Genomic DNA, 24910 nt, shown 5'->3' on the forward strand with positions numbered 1-24910 from the left:
AGCCACTCCCTAGCAATTAAACAGAGTACCCTAGCAACCGCTTAGCAGTAACTATATCTCTGCACCAGAAAATCAGAGAGACTTCTGGGTTGATTTATTTCAATCAGGATGGCAAGGACACTTGATTAGTATCACTATGGTAACTGCCTAGCAACCAGATGGGGTTACCCTAGCAACCGAGTAACAAATCACATATCTCTGCATCAGAAAAACGTAGAGACTTCCGGGTTGACTTATTTCAATCAGGATGGAAAGGAGACTTCATTAGTATCACTATGGTAACTGCCTAGCAACCAGATGGGCTTACCCTAGCAACCGAGTAACAAATCACATATCTCTGCATCACAAAAACATACAGACTTCCGGTTTGACTTATTTCAATCAGGATGGCAAGGACACTTGATTAGTATCACTATGGTAACTGCCTAGCAACCACATGGGGTTACCCTAGCAACCTACTAACAAATCACATATTTCTGCACCAGAACATTATACAGACTTCTGGGTTGATTTATTTATGACCACAATTTCTGTTCTTTTCAAGCAGGCTATTTGACGAGTTTTGCCACGTCAAGCACCACTCACATTTTCTTCAGGAAATGTACCTATCTAGTTATTTTTATTTTTATTTTTATATCTCCATTCAAAACTTCGGCACCTAACTCGTCCCGCACCGTTTGGCGTAGACCCACGAATGAGGTGTCAAATCGAATGGCCTATTGATGACACGTGTGCTATGACTTTTATAAGCGTATCGGGTACGGTATTTGCCCCAGGGGCAAAAAAGCGGCCGTAAAATCCCATAGACTTAACATTGCGACAAACTTTGACGCGTCACAGCTCCGATCGAGGATTTCACAGAAACGTGTGATTTGCCACATTTGAAGAGGCTGGCAGGCTCTGTAAGAGCATACCTCAATATGGGGTAAAAGTTGCACCCCTTGGGGGGCAGGAGCTGCCCAAAAATGCCCCAATTGACTTACAATGGTGTAGGACGGCCCATGAAATGAAAAGGCATAGGGATTTTCTATTGAACATAGCTCTGGATCACAGTGTCATAGAGACGAGGGGGCGGGCTCATTTTACTCAGACGACCAATCAGTCTCTCAGGATCATTTTGAATCTATCAAGCCATGCCCTAGCAACAACTTAGAGCACCTTAGCAACAACTCCCATAGACTTCTAATGAAAGACATCAAAGGGATATCTCCGGATAGAAGTGTCATAGAAACACAAGGGTGGTCTCGTTTGACTCGGGGCAACAAACAGCCAATCATGAATCACCTCAACACTTCCTAGCCCCTCCCTAGCAACCATTGTCGAACACCTTAGCAACCAAAATCAATAGAGGGATATCTTCCATTCTGAATGTCACAGAGGCATGGGAGTTGGTTTATATCATTCATACTGACAAGCAGCCTTTGGAGTTTCATGATTGGCAGCTCCCAAGCCACTCCCTAGCAACTAAACAGAGTACCCTAGCAACTGTTTAGCAATAACTGTATCTCTGCACCAGAAAATCAGAGAGACTTCTGGGTTGATTTATTTCAATCAGGATGGCAAGGACACTTGATAAGTATCACTATGGTAACTGCCTAGCAACCACATGGGGTTACCCTAGCAACAGAGTAACAAATCACATATCTCTGCATCATAAAAACATAGAGACTTCCGGGTTGACTTATTTCAATCAGGATGGCATGGAGAATTCATTAGTATCACTATGGTAACTGCCTAGCAACCAGATGTGGTTACCCTAGCAACCGAGTAACAAATCACATATCTCTGCATCAGAAAAACGTAGAGACTTCCGGGTTGACTTATTTCAATCAGGATAGAAAGGAGACTTGATTAGTATCACTATGGTAACTGCCTAGCAACCAGATGGTGTTATCCTAGCAACCGAGTAACAAATCATATATCTCTGCATCACAAAATCGTAGAGACTTCCGGTTTGACTTATTTCAATCAGGATGGCAAGGAGACTTCATTAGTATCACTATGGTAACTGCCTAGCTACCAGATGGGGTTACCCTAGCAACCGAGTAACAAATCATATCTCTGCACCAGAAAATCGTACAGACTTCTGGGTTGTTTTATTTCAATCAGGAAGGCAAGGACACTTGATAAGTATCACTATGGTAACTGCCTAGCAACCACATGGGGTTACCCTAGCAACTGAGTAACAAATCACATATCTCTGCATCACAAAAACGTAGAGACTTCCGGTTTGACTTATTTCAATCAGGATGGCAAGGAGACTTCATTAGAATCACTATGGTAACTGCCTAGCAACCAGATGGGGTTACCCTGGCAACCGAGTAACAAATCACATATCTCTGCATCAGAAAAACGTAGAGACTTCCGGGTTGACTTATTTCAATCAGGATGGCAAGGAGACTTCATTAGTATCACTATGGTAACTGCCTAGCAACCAGATGGGGTTACCCTAGCAACCGACTAACAAATCACATATCTCTGCACCAGAAAATCAGAGAGACTTCTGGGTTGACTTATTTCAAACAGAATGGTAAGGAGACTTCATTCGTATCACTATGGTAACTGCCTAGCAACCAGATGGGGTTACCCTGGCAACCGAGTAACAAATCACATATCTCTGCATCAGAAAAACGTACAGACTTCCGGGTTGACTTATTTCAATCAGGATGGCATGGAGACTTGATTAGTATCACTATGGTAACTGCCTAGCAACCAGATGGGGTAACCCTAGCAACCGAGTAACAAATCACATATCTCTGCCCCAGTAAATCAGAGAGTTCTGGGTTGACTTATTTCAATCAGGATGGCAAGGAGACTTGATTAGTATCACTATGGTAACTGCCTAGCAACCAGATGGGGTTACCCTAGCAACCGAGTAACAAATCACATATCTCTGCATCACGAAAAACGTAGAGACTTCTGGGTTGATTTATTTCAACCAGGATGGCAAGGAAACTTCATTAGTATCACTATGGTCACTGCCTAGCAACCAGATGGGGTTACCCTAGCAACCGAGTAACAAATCACATATCTCTGCACCAGAAAATCGTACAGACTTCTGGGTTGGTTTATTTCAATCAGGAAGGCAAGGACACTTGATAAGTATCACTATGGTAACTGCCTAGCAACCACATGGGGTTACCCTAGCAACTGAGTAACAAATCACATATCTCTGCATCACAAAAACGTAGAGACTTCCGGTTTGATTTATTTCAACCAGGATGGCAAGGAAACTAAATTAGTATCACTATGGTAACTGCCTAGCAACCAGATGGGGTTACCCTAGCAACCAAGTAACAAATCACATATCTCTGCATCAGAAAAACGTAGAGACTTCGGGTTGACTTATTTCAATCAGGATGGCAAGGAGACTTGATTAGTATCACTATGGTAACTGCCTAGCAACCAGATGGTGTTACCCTAGCAACCGAGTAACAAATCATATATCTCTGCATCACAAAAACGTAGAGACTTCCGGTTTGACTTATTTCAATCAGGATGGCAAGGAGACTTCATTAGTATCACTATGGTAACTGCCTAGCAACCAGATGGGGTTACCCTAGCAACCGAGTAACAAATCAAATATCTCTGCACCAGAAAATCGTACAGACTTCTGGGTTGGTTTATTTCAATCAGGAAGGCAAGGACACTTGATTAGTATCACTATGGTAACTGCCTAGCAACCAGATGGGGTTACCCTAGCAACCGAGTAACAAATCAAATAACTTTGCACCACAAAATAGTAGACACTTCCGGGTTGACTTATTTCAATCAGGATGGCAAGGACACTTGATTAGTATCACTATGGTAACTGCCTAGCAACCAGATGGGGTTACCCTCGCAACCGAGTAACAAATCACATATCTCTGCACCAGAAAATCGTACAGACTTCTGGGTTGGTTAATTTCACTCAGGATGGCAAGGAGACTTCATAAGTATCACTATGGTAACTGCCTAGCAACCACATGGGGTTACCCTAGCAACCGAGTAACAAATCACATATCTCTGCCCCAGTAAATCAGAGAGACTTCTGGGTTGACTTATTTCAATCAGAATGGCAAGGAGACTTGATTAGTATCACTATGGTAACTGCCTAGCAACCAGATGGGGTTACCCTAGCAACCGAGTAACAAATCACATATCTCTGCACCAGAAAATCGTACAGACTTCAGGGTTGGTTTATTTCAATCAGGAAGGCAAGGACACTTGATAAGTATCACTATGGTAACTGCCTAGCAACCACATGAGGTTATCCTAGCAACTGAGTAATAAATCACATATCTCTGTATCACAAAAACGTAGAGACTTCCGGTTTGACTTATTTCAATCAGGATGGCAAGGAGACTTCATTAGTATCACTATGGTAACTGCCTAGCAACCAGATGGGGTTACCCTAGCAACCGACTAACAAATCACATATCTCTGCACCAGAAAATCAGAGAGACTTCTGGGTTGACTTATTTCAAACAGAATGGTAAGGAGACTTCATTCGTATCACTATGGTAACTGCCTAGCAACCAGATGGGGTTACCCTGGCAACCGAGTAACAAATCACATATCTCTGCATCAGAAAAACGTACAGACTTCCGGGTTGACTTATTTCAATCAGGATGGCATGGAGACTTGATTAGTATCACTATGGTAACTGCCTAGCAACCAGATGGGGTAACCCTAGCAACCGAGTAACAAATCACATATCTCTGCCCCAGTAAATCAGAGAGTTCTGGGTTGACATATTTCAATCAGGATGGCAAGGAGACTTGATTAGTATCACTATGGTAACTGCCTAGCAACCAGATGGGGTTACCCTAGCAACCGAGTAACAAATCACATATCTCTGCATCAGAAAAACGTAGAGACTTCTGGGTTGATTTATTTCAACCAGGATGGCAAGGAAACTTCATTAGTATCACTATGGTAACTGCCAGCAACCACATGGGGTTACCCTAGCAACCGAGTAACAAATCACATATCTCTGCATCAAAAAAACGTAGAGACTTCCGGGTTGACTTATTTCAATCAGGATGGCAAGGAGACTTGATTAGTATCAATATGGTAACTGCCTAGCAACCAGATGGTGTTACCCTAGCAACCGAGTAACAAATCATATATCTCTGCATCACAAAAACGTAGAGACTTCCGGTTTGACTTATTTCAATCAGGATGGCAAGGACACTTGATTAGTATCACTATGGTCACTGCCTAGCAACCAGATGGGGTTACCCTAGCAACCGAGTAACAAATCACATATCTCTGCACCAGAAAATCGTACAGACTTCTGGGTTGGTTTATTTCAATCAGGAAGGCAAGGACACTTGATAAGTATCACTATGGTAACTGCCTAGCAACCACATGGGGTTACCCTAGCAACTGAGTAACAAATCACATATCTCTGCATCACAAAAACGTAGAGACTTCCGGTTTGATTTATTTCAACCAGGATGGCAAGGAAACTAAATTAGTATCACTATGGTAACTGCCTAGCAACCAGATGGGGTTACCCTAGCAACCAAGTAACAAATCACATATCTCTGCATCAGAAAAACGTAGAGACTTCCGGGTTGACTTATTTCAATCAGGATGGCAAGGAGACTTGATTAGTATCACTATGGTAACTGCCTAGCAACCAGATGGTGTTACCCTAGCAACCGAGTAACAAATCATATATCTCTGCATCACAAAAACGTAGAGACTTCCGGTTTGACTTATTTCAATCAGGATGGCAAGGAGACTTCATTAGTATCACTATGGTAACTGCCTAGCAACCAGATGGGGTTACCCTAGCAACCGAGTAACAAATCAAATATCTCTGCACCAGAAAATCGTACAGACTTCTGGGTTGGTTTATTTCAATCAGGAAGGCAAGGACACTTGATTAGTATCACTATGGTAACTGCCTAGCAACCAGATGGGGTTACCCTAGCAACCGAGTAACAAATCAAATAACTTTGCACCACAAAATAGTAGACACTTCCGGGTTGACTTATTTCAATCAGGATGGCAAGGACACTTGATTAGTATCACTATGGTAACTGCCTAGCAACCAGATGGGGTTACCCTCGCAACCGAGTAACAAATCACATATCTCTGCACCAGAAAATCGTACAGACTTCTGGGTTGGTTAATTTCACTCAGGATGGCAAGGAGACTTCATAAGTATCACTATGGTAACTGCCTAGCAACCACATGGGGTTACCCTAGCAACCGAGTAACAAATCACATATCTCTGCCCCAGTAAATCAGAGAGACTTCTGGGTTGACTTATTTCAATCAGAATGGCAAGGAGACTTGATTAGTATCACTATGGTAACTGCCTAGCAACCAGATGGGGTTACCCTAGCAACCGAGTAACAAATCACATATCTCTGCACCAGAAAATCGTACAGACTTCAGGGTTGATTTATTTCAATCAGGAAGGCAAGGACACTTGATAAGTATCACTATGGTAACTGCCTAGCAACCACATGAGGTTATCCTAGCAACTGAGTAACAAATCACATATCTCTGCATCAGAAAAACGTAGAGACTTCCGGGTTGACTTATTTCAATCAGGATGGCAAGGACACTTGATTAGTATCACTATGGTAACTGCCTAGCAACCAGATGGGGTTACCCTAGCAACCGAGTAACAAATCACATATCTCTGCCCCAGTAAATCAGAGAGACTTCCGGGTTGACTTATTTCAATAAGTATGGCAAGGACACTTGATTAGTATCACTATGGTATCTGCCTAGCTACCAGATGGGGTTACCCTAGCAACCGAGTAAAAAAATCACATATCTCTGCATCACAAAAACGTAGAGACTTCCGGGTTGATTTATTTTAATCAGGATGGCCAGGAGACTTCATTAGTATCACTATGGTAACTGCCTAGCAACCAGATGGAGTTACCCTAGCAACCGAGCAACATATCACATATCTCTGCACCAGAAAACAGTAGTGACTTCCGGGTTGATTTATTTCAATCAGGATGGCAAGGACACTTGATTAGTATCACTATGGTAACTGCCTAGCAACCAGATGGGGTTACCCTAGCAACCAAGTAACAAAACACATATCTCTGCATCAGAAAAACGTAGAGACTTCTGGGTTGGTTTTTTCCCATTCAGGATGGCAAGGAGACTTGATAAGTATCACTATGGTAACTACCTAGCAACCAGATGGGGTTACCCTAGCAACCGAGTAACAAATCACATATCTCTGCACCAGAAAATAGTACTGACTTCCGGGTTGATTTATTTCACTCAGGATCGCAAGGACACTTGATTACTATCACTATGGTAACTGCCTAGCAACCAGATGAGGTTACCCTAGCAACCGAGAAACAAATCACATATCTCGGCACCACAAAAGAGTAAAGACTTCCGGGTTGATTTATTTCAACCAGGATGGCAAGGACACTTCATTAGTATCAATATGGTCACTGCCTAGCAACCAGATGGGGTTACCCTAGCAACCGAGTAACAAATCACATATCTCTGCACCAGAAAACAGTAGTGACTTCGGGTTGACTTATTTCACTCAGGATGGCAAGGAGACTTCATTAGTATCACCATGGTAACTGCCTAGCAACCATATGGGGTTACCCTAGCAACCAAGTAACAAATCACATATCTCTGCATCAGAAAAGCGTAGAGACTTCTGGGTTGGTTTATTTCACTCAGGATGGCAAGGACACTTCATAAGTATCACTATGGTAACTGCCTAGCAACAAGGAGGGGTTACCCTAGCAACCAAATAACAAATCACATATCTCTAGATCAGAACATCATAGAGACTTCCTGGTTGACTGATTTTACTCTGGATAGCAAGGACACTTGATAATTATCACTATGGTAACTGCCTAGCAACCACATGGGGTTACCCTAGCAACCGAGTAACAAATCACATATCTCTGCACCACAAAACAGTACAGATTTTTGGGTTGACTTATTTCACTCAGGATGGAAAGGAGCCATGTATTGTATTACCTTGCTAACTGCATAGCAACCACATGGGCTTACCCTAGCAACCTACTAACAAATCACATATTTCTGCACCAGAACATTATACAGACTTCTGGGTTGATTTATTTATGACCACAATTTCTGCTCTTTTCAAGCAGGCTGTTTGACGAGTTTTGCCACGGCAAGCACCACTCACATTTTCTTCAGGAAATGTACCTATCTAGTTTTTTTATTATTATTAATTTGAAGATGAATTCCATGTAGGGATACATGCAGTAGTCCCAACAAGCATTTGTATTTATTTATTTTTTTAAATGAAACTTTCATTTAAAAGTAGATCATAACGCAAAAAAGTGTGGGCACCCCTGCTGTAGATGAATTTGCCCCTCATCTTTTTTGGGAATGTGTCCATGCTGTAGTATTTTGAAGATTTTTTTTAAATATATTATTTAAATACTCTTTGTACCTCCAACAACTCCAAAGCATTGAAAACCATTGCACTATGTAATGAATATAATGTCTTGGCATTATTGTAAAATATATCTGTAGTATTGTGTACTATGTATACCCCTGGCTTGTTTCTAGAAAAAAAAAAAAGATCTGATGCAGGTGTACATTGACGGGTCCTTAAACAAGCCCTCATAATAAATCTCCAACTGATTTACAAATTCACTTGTGAAATGGATTGCTGTGAACTGTATGCCAATGATTGACTTATGATCAATAATATGGTAATAAACAATACATTGTATTCTAAAGCCACTTTTGTATTGTCTTATCAATGATTAACTCTTCTGCTACAAGAATGTAATGCATTTTAATTATCTGAATATTGTTTTATTTTATATATATATATATATATATATATATATTAATTAATATATATATAAATTAATTAATATATATATATATATATATATATATATATATATATATATATATATATATATATATATATATATATATATATTAATTAATTAGGACACCATGTAATTAATTTGATTAAAATGTTTTATCGATTGACAGCCCTACTCTAATTGTATTTGTTCGTATATGGCCAGTGGAGATTTCTCAGGGCCAGCAAATCCTTCTCTGCTGGCATAAAATGCCTAATTGTTAGCAGAGTTAGATTGTTCAACGATTCCAGTGCTAAGTTATAAATAATGACGGAGGAATAAAATATGGTGGGGCATCAGCGCTCGTGCTGGAACTCTCAGTCAGGAGAAAACTTTATTATTTTATTGTCAGATACACTTCACATGTCACATGTCAATCTCAGCACATCTTATTGTTTGTTGGCATTGCTCATCACACAAGATCTGTGTTAACACATTGAGAGCACATTTGATCCTATGTTAACACCCCCACTTGCTCTCACATTGTTCTTCTCTTAAACAACAAAAATAAACATCGTTAGGTTCTCTACCTAGCATCATGTAAATCCATACATGATTAATCTCCAAACATAAACTTTGTAAACTTACTCAACTTAAATCTTGTTGCAGGTTTTGTCATCACATCTGCTACCATCTGGTCTGTTGGGCAATAGTCCAAACTTATTTTCCCATCATTCACAGTTGACATCACGAAGTGATACTTTATGTCAAAATGTTTACATCTCTGTCTGTTTACAGGATTTTTTGCTAACGCTATTGTGCCTTGGTTATCCTCATAAAACTTAGTTGGTAGTCATGTCCGTCAATGCCCTCTAATAGCTGTACTATGTACATACACTCTTGTATGGTTGCGGCTAATGCCATATACTCTGCCTCACAAGTGGATAATGCAACAGTGGCCTGCTTTTTGGTTTTCCATGAGATCAAAGGACCATTCTCTTTTAGGTTTACCCATTGTACTTCGTCTGTCAGTTGCATCACTGTACGCATGTAATCCCAGTTTCTCATTATCACATTTCCTGTAAATCAACTCTTTTCCAGTTGTGCCTTTCAGATATCTCAGTACATGTTTCACAGTAGTCCATTGCTCTTCTGTTGGCTCAGTAAAGTACTGTAACATCTTACTTACTACAAAACTCAGATCTGGTCTTGTACATGTAGTTAGATAAATTAGGCTGCCAACTGCCTCTCTGTATTTCTTGACATCAGTCATCTTCTCTGCATCATTAGTATAGTTACGTTTTTGTTCACATGGTGTCATTCGTGGTTTACAGTCTTGCATCTCAAATTGTTGCATCTCAAGTATTTTTTCCACATATCTCTTCTGTGACATTTTAACACAGTTATTACTTTGATCAAAATCGATACCAATAAAATGTTTCAATTGACCCAAGTCTTTCATCTTGAACTTTGCTGTGAGCATCTCCTTCACATCCTTCAATGCATTTTCATCACTGGCAGCAATGATCAAATCATCAACCCATATGATCATGATCACTTTCTCATTTTTTGTTTCCATTGTGTAAACACAATGATCAGCAGGGTTTTGCAAAAAGTCATTTTCACTTAAATATTCATGCAACATCTTGTTCCAATTTCTGCCTGACTGTTTTAGTCCATATAGTGACTTTTCCAACTTAAACACCAACTTTTCATTTGTGTTAGATTTCACCTCATAACCCTCTGGTTGCTGCATGTAAATCTCACAGTCTATTGGTGCATGGAGGTAGGCAGTCTTGACATCCATCTGATGTAAGATCAGGTTTTCCTGTGCTACTTTCTGCATTTACACATCATGTTAGTAGGAGAAAATATCTCCTCATAGTCTACACCCATCTTTTGACTATATCCTTTGGCCACATATCGCGCCTTGTATTTGTCAGATCCATTGATATTGTTTTTAACTACATAAACCCATCTACCCCCCACTGCATCCTTTCCCTCAGGTAAGCTGGTTAGAATAAATGCGTCATTTTCTTTTAGTGACTGCATCTCTTCATTCATCGCATTAACCCATTCATTTGAGTTAGATGAGGTTACAGCTACCCTGTATGTTAGGGGTACATTACTCATTAATCTGTAACAATAGTCTACGTTAGTCAGTACCTGATCGTCACTCTCCTCACCAGATACATATTCGGAGAGATAACTTGGTTTCTTCCTCACTCTAGGAGGGTATCTTTTAGGTCAATTTTTGGCCTCATCTGGCTGTCTTTGGCTGTTCTGCTCAGGCATAGTTACTGGAACCTGTACCTGAGTACTTCCTGGACTCACATTAGCATTTTGCCTGGTCTTGTTTGCCCTATTCTGTACCTCAAAATCGTCATCATCAGGATTCAAGTCAGTTTGTGTCTGCCGCTCCAAAACTGTTTTGGTCACAAACTTCACCAGTCTGTTTTTCTGCACTTTTCCACTGTCAGGGTAGTAGATCATTTAGGCTGGGCTATTTTTTTCGTACCCGACAAAAATTCCCTTCTCACACTGTGAGTCTAGTTTTCTCTTGTCCTGTTTATAGGCAAAACACACTGATCCAAACTTTTGCATCCTGGAAAGATTAGGCTGTTTTCCTGTCAGCATAAAGTAAGGTGTCTGTTTTGTGTGCTTGTTAAAGCATCTGTTCCTCACTACAGCTGATGTCTGTGCTGCATAGGTCCATAACTCCTTTGGTAACTCACTTTCTATCAGCATACCCCTCGCCATGTAAAATAGGGTGCGCCAATTTCACTCAGCAGTGCCATTTTGGTGTGGTGAGTAAGGTGCTGAGGTCTCATGTCTTATCCCATTTTTGTAGAGTAATGCCTGGTAACATTTCCCCATGAACTCTGTACCATTGTCTGATCTGATACATTTTACCTTCCCGTATGGGGCTGTATCAGCAAGAAACTTCTCTGTTGCTTGCACTGTGTCACTCTTATGTTTCAGAAAGTACACAAACACTGCACTGGAATAGTCATCAGTGAATGATAACGCAAACCTATACACATCGCTGGACTCTGAGTCTACTGGTCCCGCTATATCTTTGTGCACCAACTCTAGAGCTGCTTTGGCTCTTACATCAGGCTCTCTGTTCCTGGTTTGGATAAACTTTTCCTGAGTGCATACTTGGCAATGAAGGACAGGTTTATCTGTTTTACTCTTAATCATCATGCCATCAACAACACCTTGTCATTTTTGAACATCATCATAATTACAGTGTCCTAGGATCTCATGCCATGTCTGCATATCATAACACCCCTTACTTTGGTCATCACATTCATCATCTGCTGTGTGTAAGTAGTAAAGTCTGTTGTACTTATGAATGTGGAATTTTGTACCGTCTTAATATTGTAGAACATCTTCCCCTTGGTTTAAGATTATGGTGGCTCTGCTGGAAGTAGCTGCTTCTACAGAAAAGATGTCCTGCGGGTAGGAGGGGATGTACAACGCCTGTTTCAGCGTTGCGTTGTGATGTCGCCCTCTGCTGTCGATCAAGCAAACCTCTGCATCTCTTCTGCATTCAGCGATTCCTTTGCACCTTGTGCCTTCAGCCAACTCCACGCAGTGTTTCTCGGCCTGGAAACTGTCATCGAACTTCTTAAATTTTGCTATGTCTGTGATGATGTGTGAAGTTGCCCCTGTATCCACCATCAGACCTGTTGCCGTGTCACCGTGCCCCAGCTGGATATCCACGTCCCCGTCGCTCATCTGGAATGCATATTCCTTGCCGCTCACCTCCTCAGAAACTTTCTGCGCATCGTCTCGCCTCTGTTTCCTTCTGCAGGTTGCGTGTGTGTTGCTCTTACACTGACTGCACCACTGCTTGCGTTGACATTCTCTGGCTTTGTGTCCTCTCAGGCCACATCTGAAGCATATGATGTCAACACTCCCGGTTCCCCGATCACTTGAACTTGCCAAAGTGGGTTTTTCACTCGGCTGCACCCGCGCCTTCATGACGTTGTCAGCTGATGCTATGGTGCGCATCTTTTCTGTGTCCTCATAGCTCCGTAGCTTAGTTTTGAATTCGGCAAAAGCCATCGCCTTCTCACTTTGTGTGACTAGTATTGCAAATGGTTTGAATGAATCTGCAGGCCCTTCAAAATCATGGCTACTAACAGTCCATCACTTAATATCTCACCAGCATTTCTCAATGCGGTAATGGCGGTCTCTGCTCTTATAACATATTCAGTCACACTCTCGCTGCTCGACTTTTGGAGTGAAGTCAGTTCGGTATACAGGCTAATTACACGTGGCTTACCTTTGCCCGCATAATAGTCTCTTAGTATCTTTAGAGCTTTCCGCCCTTTGTCTGCTGCGTCTCTCATTATCAGCGACAAGCTTTTATCGTCCAGAAATTGGATCAGCTCCCCATATGCCTCTGCATTTTATATACAGTGTGAAACTGTGTTTTCTTAAGGGCTGAATCACACTGAAGGCCTAGATTTAAAGTGCATGGGCTGTGGCTGTATGTGGCCATATACCAGATTTAAATATCAGACAATGTAATAATGACAACAGGCCTAATTATTGAATCCTCATTTGTGTTTTTAGCTTACAGATTTATTGTATGTCTATTTTAAACTTCGATAAGTCTGTCAATACCCACAGCTTTCACCTAAATGTATGCTATTTTTGTGTGCATTTTTTTATTTTTGTTGTTGATATCTGCTTTTTGAGTTATTATGCACTAAACTATGTAATTGCATTTAAAATGTAATTATCCCAATTACAGAGGTATATCATGATGATTTGTGGGTTTTCATTGCAAAACAACCCCAAAAAATGCAGCAAATTGCATTGCAAAATTTTTGAAAAGAAGCAGCAAATTCAGCCATTTTGTAATTCCAGCTAGCCAAATTACATGGCCATTTCCTAACTACACTAATTTGATAACCAAACGATGTGTGGCAATGCAACTGATTACATTGTGACTAACGTAAAAGTGAAATTTCTGTATTCGTTGCCACAATGTAACATTGGAGCGGTGCCAATCCATCATGACGAAGTTGTGGCTAGGTCGTAGTTCAATAGTGTCACAGGGGGGACAAAGGACCCAAAAGCAGAGATGACAGTTCAATGGTTTTATTAACAAAGTTCTCAATATCAAGATCTGGCGCCGGCTGCAGAAGGCTGAAATCCAGCGAGCCACAATGGGCTAGTGAAGGGTGTGTTTGTATGATAAGTGTGTGCTTTGTGGAAGTCAGGAACAATCCGAAGAGAGTCTGTGGAAACTGGTTTGTTGCGAAGCAATGCCCAGATGATATAGTCCCTGAGATGCGGGCAGAGACAGAGGAATCCTCCTCCACATGAACTGGGCACAGAACTGGCGAGGGTGATGGCGAACAGGAAGGTAACCACACCTCTACAGAGGGGCAACCAACAGACACACAAGCATGCTCCAACTACATAAGAGAGCACAGTTAACATGACAGTAAACAATAAAAGTTCCCATGGAAACGCTGATCACATGCCAGCTCCATCTCTGAGACACAAGGGAGGGAGTAAAACAAACAAGTCTGCACAAGTAAAACAAACAGTCTGCACAAATACCGGAACCATGACAAATAGTTGTTTGTTGGTAACCAGTTGGTAATTTATGAATAATTATTGTATGGGTGAACATGCAGTATTCTAACCTAATTTATGTCTTCATTTATGTCTGCTATTTAAACAGTTGTGCGTATGAATAACGAATGCAGACTCAAAGTTAATGTACTTAAATGACTTCTGTGATCATATTAAAATCTGCTCAGACCAACTTAACACCTATTGCCTTGAATTACATTTGTTAATTTAAAGCCATTTTAAGGATAAATAAAATGGTAAATGATTTTAGATCTACATATTTTTGTAAATACAAGTAATTATATAAAATTATAGAACAAATGTCAAATTAATCAGTGGGTGAAAGTCTTGGGTGCAGTTCCAAGCAACATAACAGTATGACAATTACAATAAGCATCTGATTTACACATAACACAATTTACACATCTTGTTACCCAACACAATATTCAAACTTCACCTAATAATATACAATATACTATATACTAATGACTAATATACTAATAAAGTACAGTGCTGGTATGTATCGTGAGCGATCAAGAGTTCAAAAGTCTGATTACTTAGGGGAACAAGCTGTCATGAAGTCAGCTGGTGCGGGTCCTGATGCTGTGATACTGCCTGCCTGATGGTAGCAGAGAGAATAGCCCATAGCTTGGGTGGCTTGAGACTCTGATGATCCTCTGAGCTTTTTTCCCCACACCGCCTAGTATAGATGTCCTGGAGGGAGGGAAGCTTACCTCCGATGATGTGTCTGGCAATCGCACCACCCTTTGCAGGGCTATGCGGTTGAGGGCGGTTCTGTTGCTGTACCAGGCAGTGATGCAACCAGTCAGGATGCTCTCTACAGTGCTGGTGTACAAATGTGTGAGGATGTGGTGGTTCATTTCAAACTTCCTCAGCCTTCTCAGGAAGAAGAGATACTGGTGAGCCTTCTTCACAACGGACTCAGTGTAGACTGTCCATGTGAGTTCCTCAGTGATGTGGACACTGAAGAACTTGAAGCTGCTGACTCTCTCCACTGGTGCTCCATTGATGGTGATGGGGCTGTGTTTCTCTCTTTTCTCCTGAAGTTCACCACAAGCTCCTTGGTCTTACTGACGTTAAGGAAGAGGTTAAGGGACCTGACAACAGCATGTCAGAATGTGCACCTTCTCTCTGTTTCATCATTGGCACTGATCAGACCTACCACCATCGTATCATCAGCAAACTTAATGATGGCATTGCAGCTATGTTTTGCCACACAGTCATGTGTGTACAGGGAATACAGGTGTGGGTTGAGAACACAGCCCTGCGGGGCTCCAGTGTTGAGTGTCAGTGATGAGATGTTGCTGCCCATTCTAACCACCTTGCGTCTGCTTGACAGGACGTCCAGGATCCAGTTGCACAGCGAGCTGTTTAAACCCAGAGCCCGGAGTTGCACATCAAGCTTGAAGAACACAATGGTGTTGAATGCTGAGTAATAGTTTTCAAACAGCGTTCTCACATATGTGTTCCTTTTTTCCAGGTGGGAGAGAGCTGTGTGTAGTGTAAGTGCAATGGCATCATCAGTGGAGCGGTTGTTGCGGTAAGCAAACTGCAGTGAGTCCAGTGAGGCAGGCCGCACAGAGCAGATGTATTCTCTGATTAGCCTCTCAAAGTATTTGCTGATGATGGGGGTCAGAGCAATAGGACACCAGTCATTTAAGCAAGTGATTTTGAGTTGCTTTGGTACAGGCACCATAGTGGACGTTTTAAAGCATGTGGGGACCACAGACTTTTAATTAATAATTTTAAATGAATATGCAAATAGATAGATACGTTTAAATACTCATCCTAGGTGACTCATGAGACTGTCACCACATTTAGACAACATTATACCAAATCAAAATTGAGATGTATGTGTAGACTTGGGGGCTAATCACATGGATTTTACTATTTTGAGTCAAGGTCATAGCACCACCACTTGGCAGCAGGAAGTGTGTTCTTACAACAGATTTTTTTTTTTTTTTTTTTTCCTTCATTTTTATATTTTTAATACATTTGTAAAGATTTCAAACAAACTACTTTCACATTGTCATTATGGGGTATTGTTTGTAGAATTTTTAGGAAAATAATGAATTTAATCTATTTTGGAATAAGGCTGTAGCATAACAACATTTGGAAAAAGTGAAGCGCTGTGAATACTTTCCGAATGCACTGTATATCTTCTGTGTGTATTGTGAGATTTTGATGAAAATTCAGCTGGATGTTTTGTAATGGGGGCTGATTACGTGGATGTGCCTATTATTGGTCAAGGCCATAGCACCACCAACTGCCAGCGTGAAGTATGGCACTTTTAACAGACTTTGAAATAGCCCTCTTATGTTTACATAAATTCAAAATTCTTTAAAATAATGTCAAAAGACTGCTGATGTAAAATTTTTAAGAAATATTTGATATCTCAAAATGTGTTTTCATGGCAACATATTAATTAATATTATTCCTTCCTATGTTTGGGTGTTTTTGAGGCACTTGTCACGCTTAAAATGTCATGAAATTAGGGCTGGGCGATAATACTATATCAATATTTATCGCGATAAAAAACGTCATGATATCGACGATAAGCTTTTGAGTAATTTTTAGCCTGTGTTCCACATCTACACATGCGTGTTACTAAAAACACTATAGCAGTTTGGCTTTCTTATCGTATGTTTCCACTGCGTAGTGAGCGAATGTGAGCGAGTGCTTTCAATTCCTTCCTATGGAAGCCGAGCGTCAAGCTCGCGAGGTGGATTGTAAAATTGACAGCAGCGCGGGGCAAGCGGTTCCATAACGTTGGGAGTTGCTTTGTGTGAATTTCTTCCGCTTAGTGGAAATGCAGCCGCGGACTGTATGAAGTTGCTATTGCCCCCGCTACGCAGTTCCTGCGTTCTGGACCCCAGATTGATTCCATCTTGACTGCGAGACGTCATGACATTGTTCCAAGCCGGTGGCATTCGTTTGTGCTCGATTTGTGCCTGTTTGTGCTGTTGAAAGAAACAATCTAACTAATTCCAGCACAAACCACCACAAATCGAGCACAAACGAATGCCACCGGTTTGGAACGATTTGGACGACATGGGGAGGAAAGTGATGTCACAGTCCCGAATCATATTTGTTATTTCTACGGAATGGAAATAGATAACGTACTAATTTTAACGGCACAAACCGGCACAAATTGAGCACAAACGAATGACACCAGTTTGGAGCGATTCGGACGACATGGGGCAAAGAATGACGCCACTGTTCTTTAAAAAAGTTGTTTTGTTATATTTAAAAAAAAATATCACAGTTACAGTTTTTTTTTTCAACAGCACAAATCGAGCACAAACGAATGACACCGGTTTGGAACAATTTGGACGACATGGGGTGGAGAATGACGTCACAGCCCCGAATCATATTTGTTATTTCTAAGGAATGGAAATAGATAAAGTGTTCATTTTAACGGCACAAATCGAGCACAAACAAATTACACTGGTTTGGAGCGATTTAGACAACATGGGGTGGAGAATGATGTCACCACTCCCGAAAACATTTTTGCTATATCTAAGGAAGGGAAATAGTTACAACGTTTGTTTTAACTGCACAAACCGAGCACAAACGACCAGCACCGGTTTGGATCGATTTGATCGTGATGGGGTGGAGAGTGACATCACACAGCCCAAAAAAGTATGCTTAATATCTCAAACATCAAACCAGCACAAACGTAAATTTTTGCGGCACAAATCAGCACAAACACCGCACAAACGAATGAAATAGTTTTGGTGATTATTTAATTATATGGGGTGCCAACTTCAGGCGATGTACCAAGCCTTTAATAATAAACTAATAGATTTCAGTTCTAATTTTGTGAAATTATTCAGATTTCATCATCTCTGACAAGGATGAAGGACAAAACAATTACTAGTTTGTAGCCTAGTCTTTCTCACTTTAATGAAAATAGAAAAATGGTCCATTCAGACTTTTACATTTTCAAAGTTTCTCTCTGGAGATACCCCTGAACCCCCATACAGTATCATTCCTCAGTCACAAGGGCTTCTATGCTCCCATACTTGGATATCTGTAAAGAAATATGAAAATAATTTTAATGTTAAAAAATCTCTCTCTCTATATATAACTTCATTATGATTCAATTTGGTTTTCTCTTCTTTTTTGGAAATTAAAAAAAAATTGCAAATGTGAATGAATATTGTGATAAATATCGATATCGAATGATATGAAAAAGAATATTGTGATAATATTTTTTGCCATATCGCCCAGCCCTACATGAAATTTTGCACACACATCATATATTTCTATATTTATATACATATACATATATATTTCTCATCAAGCCAGATAACTTACATAATTATAGATATTAGCTCCGCCCAACAGGAAGTCGGCCATTTTTTAATACTGCAGTCTCTGAATTTTTAAATGCTCCTCATAGGGGATTCAAGAGACTGTCAACATATTTAGACAACATTATGCCAAGACATTGAAGATGCTAAATTGTGAACAGATTTTTTATATTTTCAAACTATGTTGCCATGGCGAGGCATTAAGTTAATGCTGAAAAATGGGAAACAGGAAATGTCTCATATCAGCTGTGTGCTATGTGTTACTTGGATAAAAACTGAGATGTATGTTTAGTCTTGGGAACTAATCACATGGATGTGAATATTTTGGGTCACGTTCATAGCGCCACCACCTCGCAGCAGGAAGAGTGGATTTTATTACAAACTTTACAACAGTCTTTTAATAGTATATTTACCCAAATTGTTCAAAATGATTTAGAATAATGTCAAATGCACGTGTCCACCGTGCATTGTTTTCTGAAGGCCACCAGATGGAAATGGACCAGTTGTGCTTGGGCCCATCATCGCTGCTTGCAGCTATTTTTTAATATTAATATCCACAGCCTCAGTGGACAATGCTAGTGAACTGTAATACTACAATAGTAGGTCTATGCACTGAAAAAAATAAAAGACTGTAAAATAAAAATGCAAAAGAAGGATTTAATAATGATGATATACTTTATTGAACATGAAAATAATATGCAGAAATATGTCATATAAAAATTACAGTAATAAATTTTTCATAGTTTATTTGGAAGTAAAGTTACAACAGAGAGATGGTTACACTCTAAACAAATTTATAAACATTACTGTGCTATGAAATCGGTACATTATAGACAACTTGAGATTCATGGGGAACCACATTTGTATCTATAATGGCTATTTAGATCTGTGTAAACAAAGGATAAAAGGATGAAATGACAAGTGTCCTTACACAGATTTATTTCTCCAAAAATAATTGGATTACACTTTCTTTCAATGTTTAGACCATTAGGTCTTTGACTGGGAAAAAAAAAAAAAAATCAACCAAAAAATAAATACATTTCTGCTACAAGGACAGTAAAGTGACACTAACGTGTGCATTTCTATGATTAAGGTAAAACAAACAAAGAAAGAAAAAAATTGTCTAAGAAAACAGCGGCACAAACATTTAGAGTACAATTTGGGAACCTCGATACTGCTGCAATGTTATAAACTACTCAGAAGTCATGAATACTGGTAAGATTGTAACAGTAACTTCACTGAAAAAACAAAACTTATAAACACATCACAATCGGTGAGTAATGTTCGATTTATTAAAGCATGAAAAACAATATTAGCTTCAACAACCCTATCAGAAAACATATCCAAGCAGTATAGCAGGTAAACAACTTCACCAAACAGTAAAAAAAAAAAAAAAAGTTTAATCCATTAGGGAAGTGATTCCAGTCCGCTGCTGTCTTGACTCCTGAAACCGTGACTGGACTGACTGAACAGCTATTGCTGTCACACTCGCGTCTCGCGTCTCACAACACAGCCAGATCTTCTTTCTCAGCTTTCGGATATGACATAAACATGCAAGAACGAATGATGTATGACTGCAATTTCACACCAAATCTGACCCTACAGCTCGAATTTCCTCAAAATAAAAATCATTATTGTAGGCTTACTGTAGTAAACATAAGATGTAAGATCTATAACAATCTGTTGTCCAATGTCTGTATTTCTTTGCCCACTCTAATCTTTTCTTTTTTTTTTTTTCTGTTTCAAAAGTGGCTTTTTCTTTGCAATTCTTAATAAGGCCAGCACCCCTGAGTCTTCTCTTTACTGTTGTACATGAAATTGGTGTTGAGCAGGTAGAATTCAATAAAACTGTCAGCTGAGGACATGTGAAGTGTCTCTTTCTCAAACTAGAGACTGGTGTACATATCCTCTTGTTTAGTTGTACATCTGGCCTCCCACATCTCTTTCTGACCTTGTTAGAGCCAGTTGTCCTTTGTCTTTGAAGACTGTAGTGTACACCTTTGTTTGAAATCTTCAGTTTTTTTGGCAATTTCAAGCAGCGTATAGTCTTCATTCCTCAAAACAATGATTTATGGACGAGTATCTAGAGAAAGATGTTTCTTTTTACCATTTTTGGCCTAATATTGAGCTAAGACATGCCAGTCTATTGCATACTGTGGCAACTTAAAAATAAACACAAAGACAATGTGAAGCTTCATTTAATGAACCAAATAGCTTTCAGATGAGTTTGATATAATGGCAAGTGAATACATTTTCTACTACCAAATTAGCAATTTAGCATGATTACTCAAGGATAAGGTGTTGGCTGCTGGAAATGGGGCCTGTCTAGATTTGATAAAAAATTTATTTTTTCAAATAGTGATGGTTTTTTCATTAGTACTGTCCTGACTATACATTGTATAGCAACACCAAGAATAGTATTTTGATATGCTATTCTTCTCATCACAATTGTACAGAGCGGTTATCTGAGTTACCGTAGACTTTGTCAGTTCAAACCAGTCTGGCCATTCTCTGTTGATCTCTCTCATCAACAAGGCATTTTCATCCACAGAACTGCTGCTCACTTTTTGGCACCATTCTGAGTAATGCTAGAGACTGTTATGTGTGAAAATCACCTATTTACTGTTGAAATAATAGCACTAGAAACGGTTCCTCCCGCACAGACCTGATCCTATCCTTGTTGCGTTTATCGGCAGTATAGATTACTGTCATTCCACTGCTTCCGTCCTGTTTCCTGTTTTTCGCTGTTTGTGGAGCTGAATAATTCATTAATGACAGTCAGTTTGGCCAACTGATGATGAAATTGCAGAAAAGACGCAAACTGCTCATATATAACTCATGCTGGTTATCTCTGGAGACTAATGAATACTTGACAGCCATCTCAAAGGAGTAGTTCTGTAGTAGATGTGAACAATTTGTAACTTCACTAGATTTTTGATCAAGCAGCTTCAGTAGCAAAGCTATTTTATTGAGTAGATAGTGGCATAATGTTGACAAAAGCGATGCAGGTCAACAGCGCTGCATTTTACATTAAGCCGTGTATCCGGTGTTTGCTAATGCAGTTTTGAATCAGAACTAAAGATGTGTGATTCACAAATTAATCACTCTGGTTCTTTACAATTAATTGGTCACACGTGATATCAAAATAGGGCTGGGCGGTAAAACAATATCGATATATATCACGATAAAGAAAATCCATGATAAGCTTTTGAGGAATTTTCGATATTTACTGCATGTCGCTAAAACACAAGAGGTTCGACTTTCCCAGTTTCCACTGGGGCGGACGGAATCGTTCAAAGGTGCTCACAGCGCTAGGAGAGAGCTTGCTCCGCACTGCTGCCAATCCTACAATCCACCTTGCGAGCATGACGCTCGGCTTTCATAGGAATGAAGTGAAAACACTCTCAGCTTCGCTCACAACGCACCAGTGGTAACGTAGGGTCCTACTGGATGAACTTACTAATGCTAGCTGCCTTGCACAACAATTAGGTTACGTCGGACACCGGATTGATTCCATCCGCATCGCAAGACTTCATGACAACATTGCGCCCTCTCATCGTCTCTAGTGAAGAGCGCGACAGAACAACAGTTATGTGGACAACAGCTCTGATCTTTCTGCGCTGTAATCTTGAATATTGTTCTCTAGCACCAAACGTGCATCATTTATGCCCTGTCCCGCTCCGCACACGTCGCCTCTTTTCCCTGCATGTGTGTACACATGAAGCGCCGCATGAGTTAACATGTTTCAAAGCACCTTTTAGACCATAAAGTTTTTCCCTTCTAAATGTATCTTTATTAATCAGCATGTTACGAGCCTTTAATAATAAACAAATCAGATTCTGTTCTAATTTGGTGAAAATTAATTAGATGTCTGGATAAGGAATGACTAAAATTACTAGTTGGTAGACTAGTCTCTCACTTTAATGAAAATATACAAATGTTTTTTACATTTTTTAAAAGACGTTTTCTAAATTTTCTCTCGGGACACCCCTGAACCCACATTCAGCATCATTCCACAGTCACAAGGGATTCTATGCCCCATTTTTGGGTATCTGAATCTAAAGAAATATAAAAAGACAGAGTCTAACTCCAAACCGAGAAAGGAGATGCTCTGAACCGGAGAGAGCTTGCTCTTTTCAAAGTTGACCTGAAGCCCTAAACGGCTGAGGTGTACCTGGTCCTTGTGTGCGCATAGTAACTCTCGAGAGTGTGCTAGGATGAGCCAGTTGTCGAGGTAATTGAGTATGCGGATGCCACTTTCCCACAGCGGGGCAAGCGCTGCCTCTGCTACCTTGGTGAAGACGCAAGGGGACAGGGACAGGGCGAAAGGGAGGACCTTGTACTGATACGCCTGGCCGTCGAACGCAAACCGTAAGAAAGGTCGTTGTCAAGGCAGAATGGATGTCCAGTGGCGCTGTAGGCTTTCGCTGCCAGCGATGACATTGGCCTACAGTACCGGGCGGTCCTGCCAGGTGGCGGCTTTCTCGTGACAAAGGTGGATCGCAACCACCCTGTCCACCTGAGGGACCTCTGTGTACCCGTGGACCGCCCCGCCGTCCAGGGTAGCGAGAGCGGACAAGCGAGGAGGTCTGTTCCGGGCAGTAAAAGGTGCCCTCCATGAACTCGTCAGCTCGTCATGAACTTCCTGGAAGAAGGGGGGGGCGTGGCTGAGAGCGGCGCCCAGAGCCGAGGTACCAATCATAAAGCCACGAGGGTTGGGGGGAGGACGGAGGGTTCCAGTCCGACCCCACGCTCACAGCGGCCTGGAAAAGCATGTCGGCCATCTGCGCGTCAGACTCTGACTGGGCAGGCTGGCTCGTGGACGGGAGTCTGGTCAGGTCTTCAGCGCCAGACGCCTGAACGATCTCCGATGCAGCGACGATGTCGTAATCCAGACCTGGCTCCAGGGATGAGGCAAACTGGCCGTGAAGCAAGCCGCCGTCGTCCCGAGCGCGGACCGAAGCAAACGGGCATGCTGGGGGGTGGGTGGTTCGTGGGGCTGTGCCCGGCGGGAAGAAGAAGCGGCGCGGGGGGCGGCTGAAGTGGCGTTCGTTTTGAGAAACGAAAGCCGCGACCGCAAAGTTGCCATGGTCATGTCCTCGCAGTAAGAACATGAACCATTCACAAACGCTGCCTCGGTGTGATCGCTACCCAGGCACACGAGGCAGCGTCTATGACCGTCGGATCTGGAGAGATACCGGCCACATCCAGGAACTACACAGCGGCAGAAGGGCATCTTTACAAAGACGCGTCCTGAAAAAGACGTTCAACGCCTGCTTGTGTATGTTGTTCTTTACCAGAAAAAAAAACTCTTTTAGAGGAAAATAAAACTGTTTCAGAGAAGCTTAAACTCTTTTAGGAGAGAAGCGCTGTCGAATCGCCCAGGGGCAGAGTCTGCACAGCGTGCAGAGAGGGGAAAGCCGCTGGAATGCGCCGTCAGATCCAACATAAAGCTCTCTTGCAGAGGTGGGTGAAGCAGTCGTGACACACAGCTCGCTGATGACACAACCGTTTGGCTCCGAAGAAAAAATCTGTCTGGCATTCGCTCGCCCGCTCCCTTTATACCCGTATGTCCGGCATGCAAATTCTGTCTGCCAACTTGACATTGGCCTTTTCTCAAGTTCAAGTTCAGAGGTACGTGAGGCTCTCAGAAGAGACCCCTCGTGTCACTACAATCGACACAACGTCGAGTGAGTGACAGAAGGGGAACCAATTACATTTACAAGCTTGTTAGAGTGCGATCAAATTATGCAGTAGATCAACTGATAGAATGTTGCACTTGCAATTTAAAAGATCAGGTAAGTGTCCTGAAGAGCATGCGAGTCGACACGTGAGCTAAAAGTGACAAAAAAGCAGAACAAAATGACATGGTTGCTTCAGAAATTAAATTTGTTTCTGACACTATTGGTTAGGTTTGAGGTTTATGCTAGGGAGGTAGATTTTGTTCATTTAAAACTCAGAGTGTTAACCTTAAAATCCTCATCTTTTTTGGAGAACATTTAACTCTCTTGTAGCACCACACGGTGGACATTTCACCTCATGACTGCAGTTATACGTCTAATGAACCACGTAATATAATTTTGCCAACATTTTGCAACAGTCACATAATTTTCAAGAGATCAGGCTGAAAATTGCTTTCAGGACTGGCATTATAGAGTGTCTTAACATCTAGGTTACAATCTTGTTGCA

General features: G+C 41.0%; 1 protein-coding gene across 1 annotated transcript in view; it reads left to right on the forward strand.

Annotated features, from left to right (window-relative positions):
* Nucleotides 1-12977: 12977 nt before the first annotated feature.
* Nucleotides 12978-24910, forward strand: part of LOC127661500 (tetraspanin-4-like) — a 62170-nt gene continuing 50237 nt past the window's right edge. Inside the window, exon 1 of the mRNA XM_052152232.1 lies at nt 12978-13049. Coding sequence (XP_052008192.1) covers nt 12978-13049 — 72 coding nt within the window. The remainder of the gene's footprint in view (nt 13050-24910) is intronic.

This window comes from Xyrauchen texanus, chromosome 21 (assembly GCF_025860055.1).
Source record: "Xyrauchen texanus isolate HMW12.3.18 chromosome 21, RBS_HiC_50CHRs, whole genome shotgun sequence".
Classification (NCBI taxonomy): domain Eukaryota; kingdom Metazoa; phylum Chordata; class Actinopteri; order Cypriniformes; family Catostomidae; genus Xyrauchen; species Xyrauchen texanus.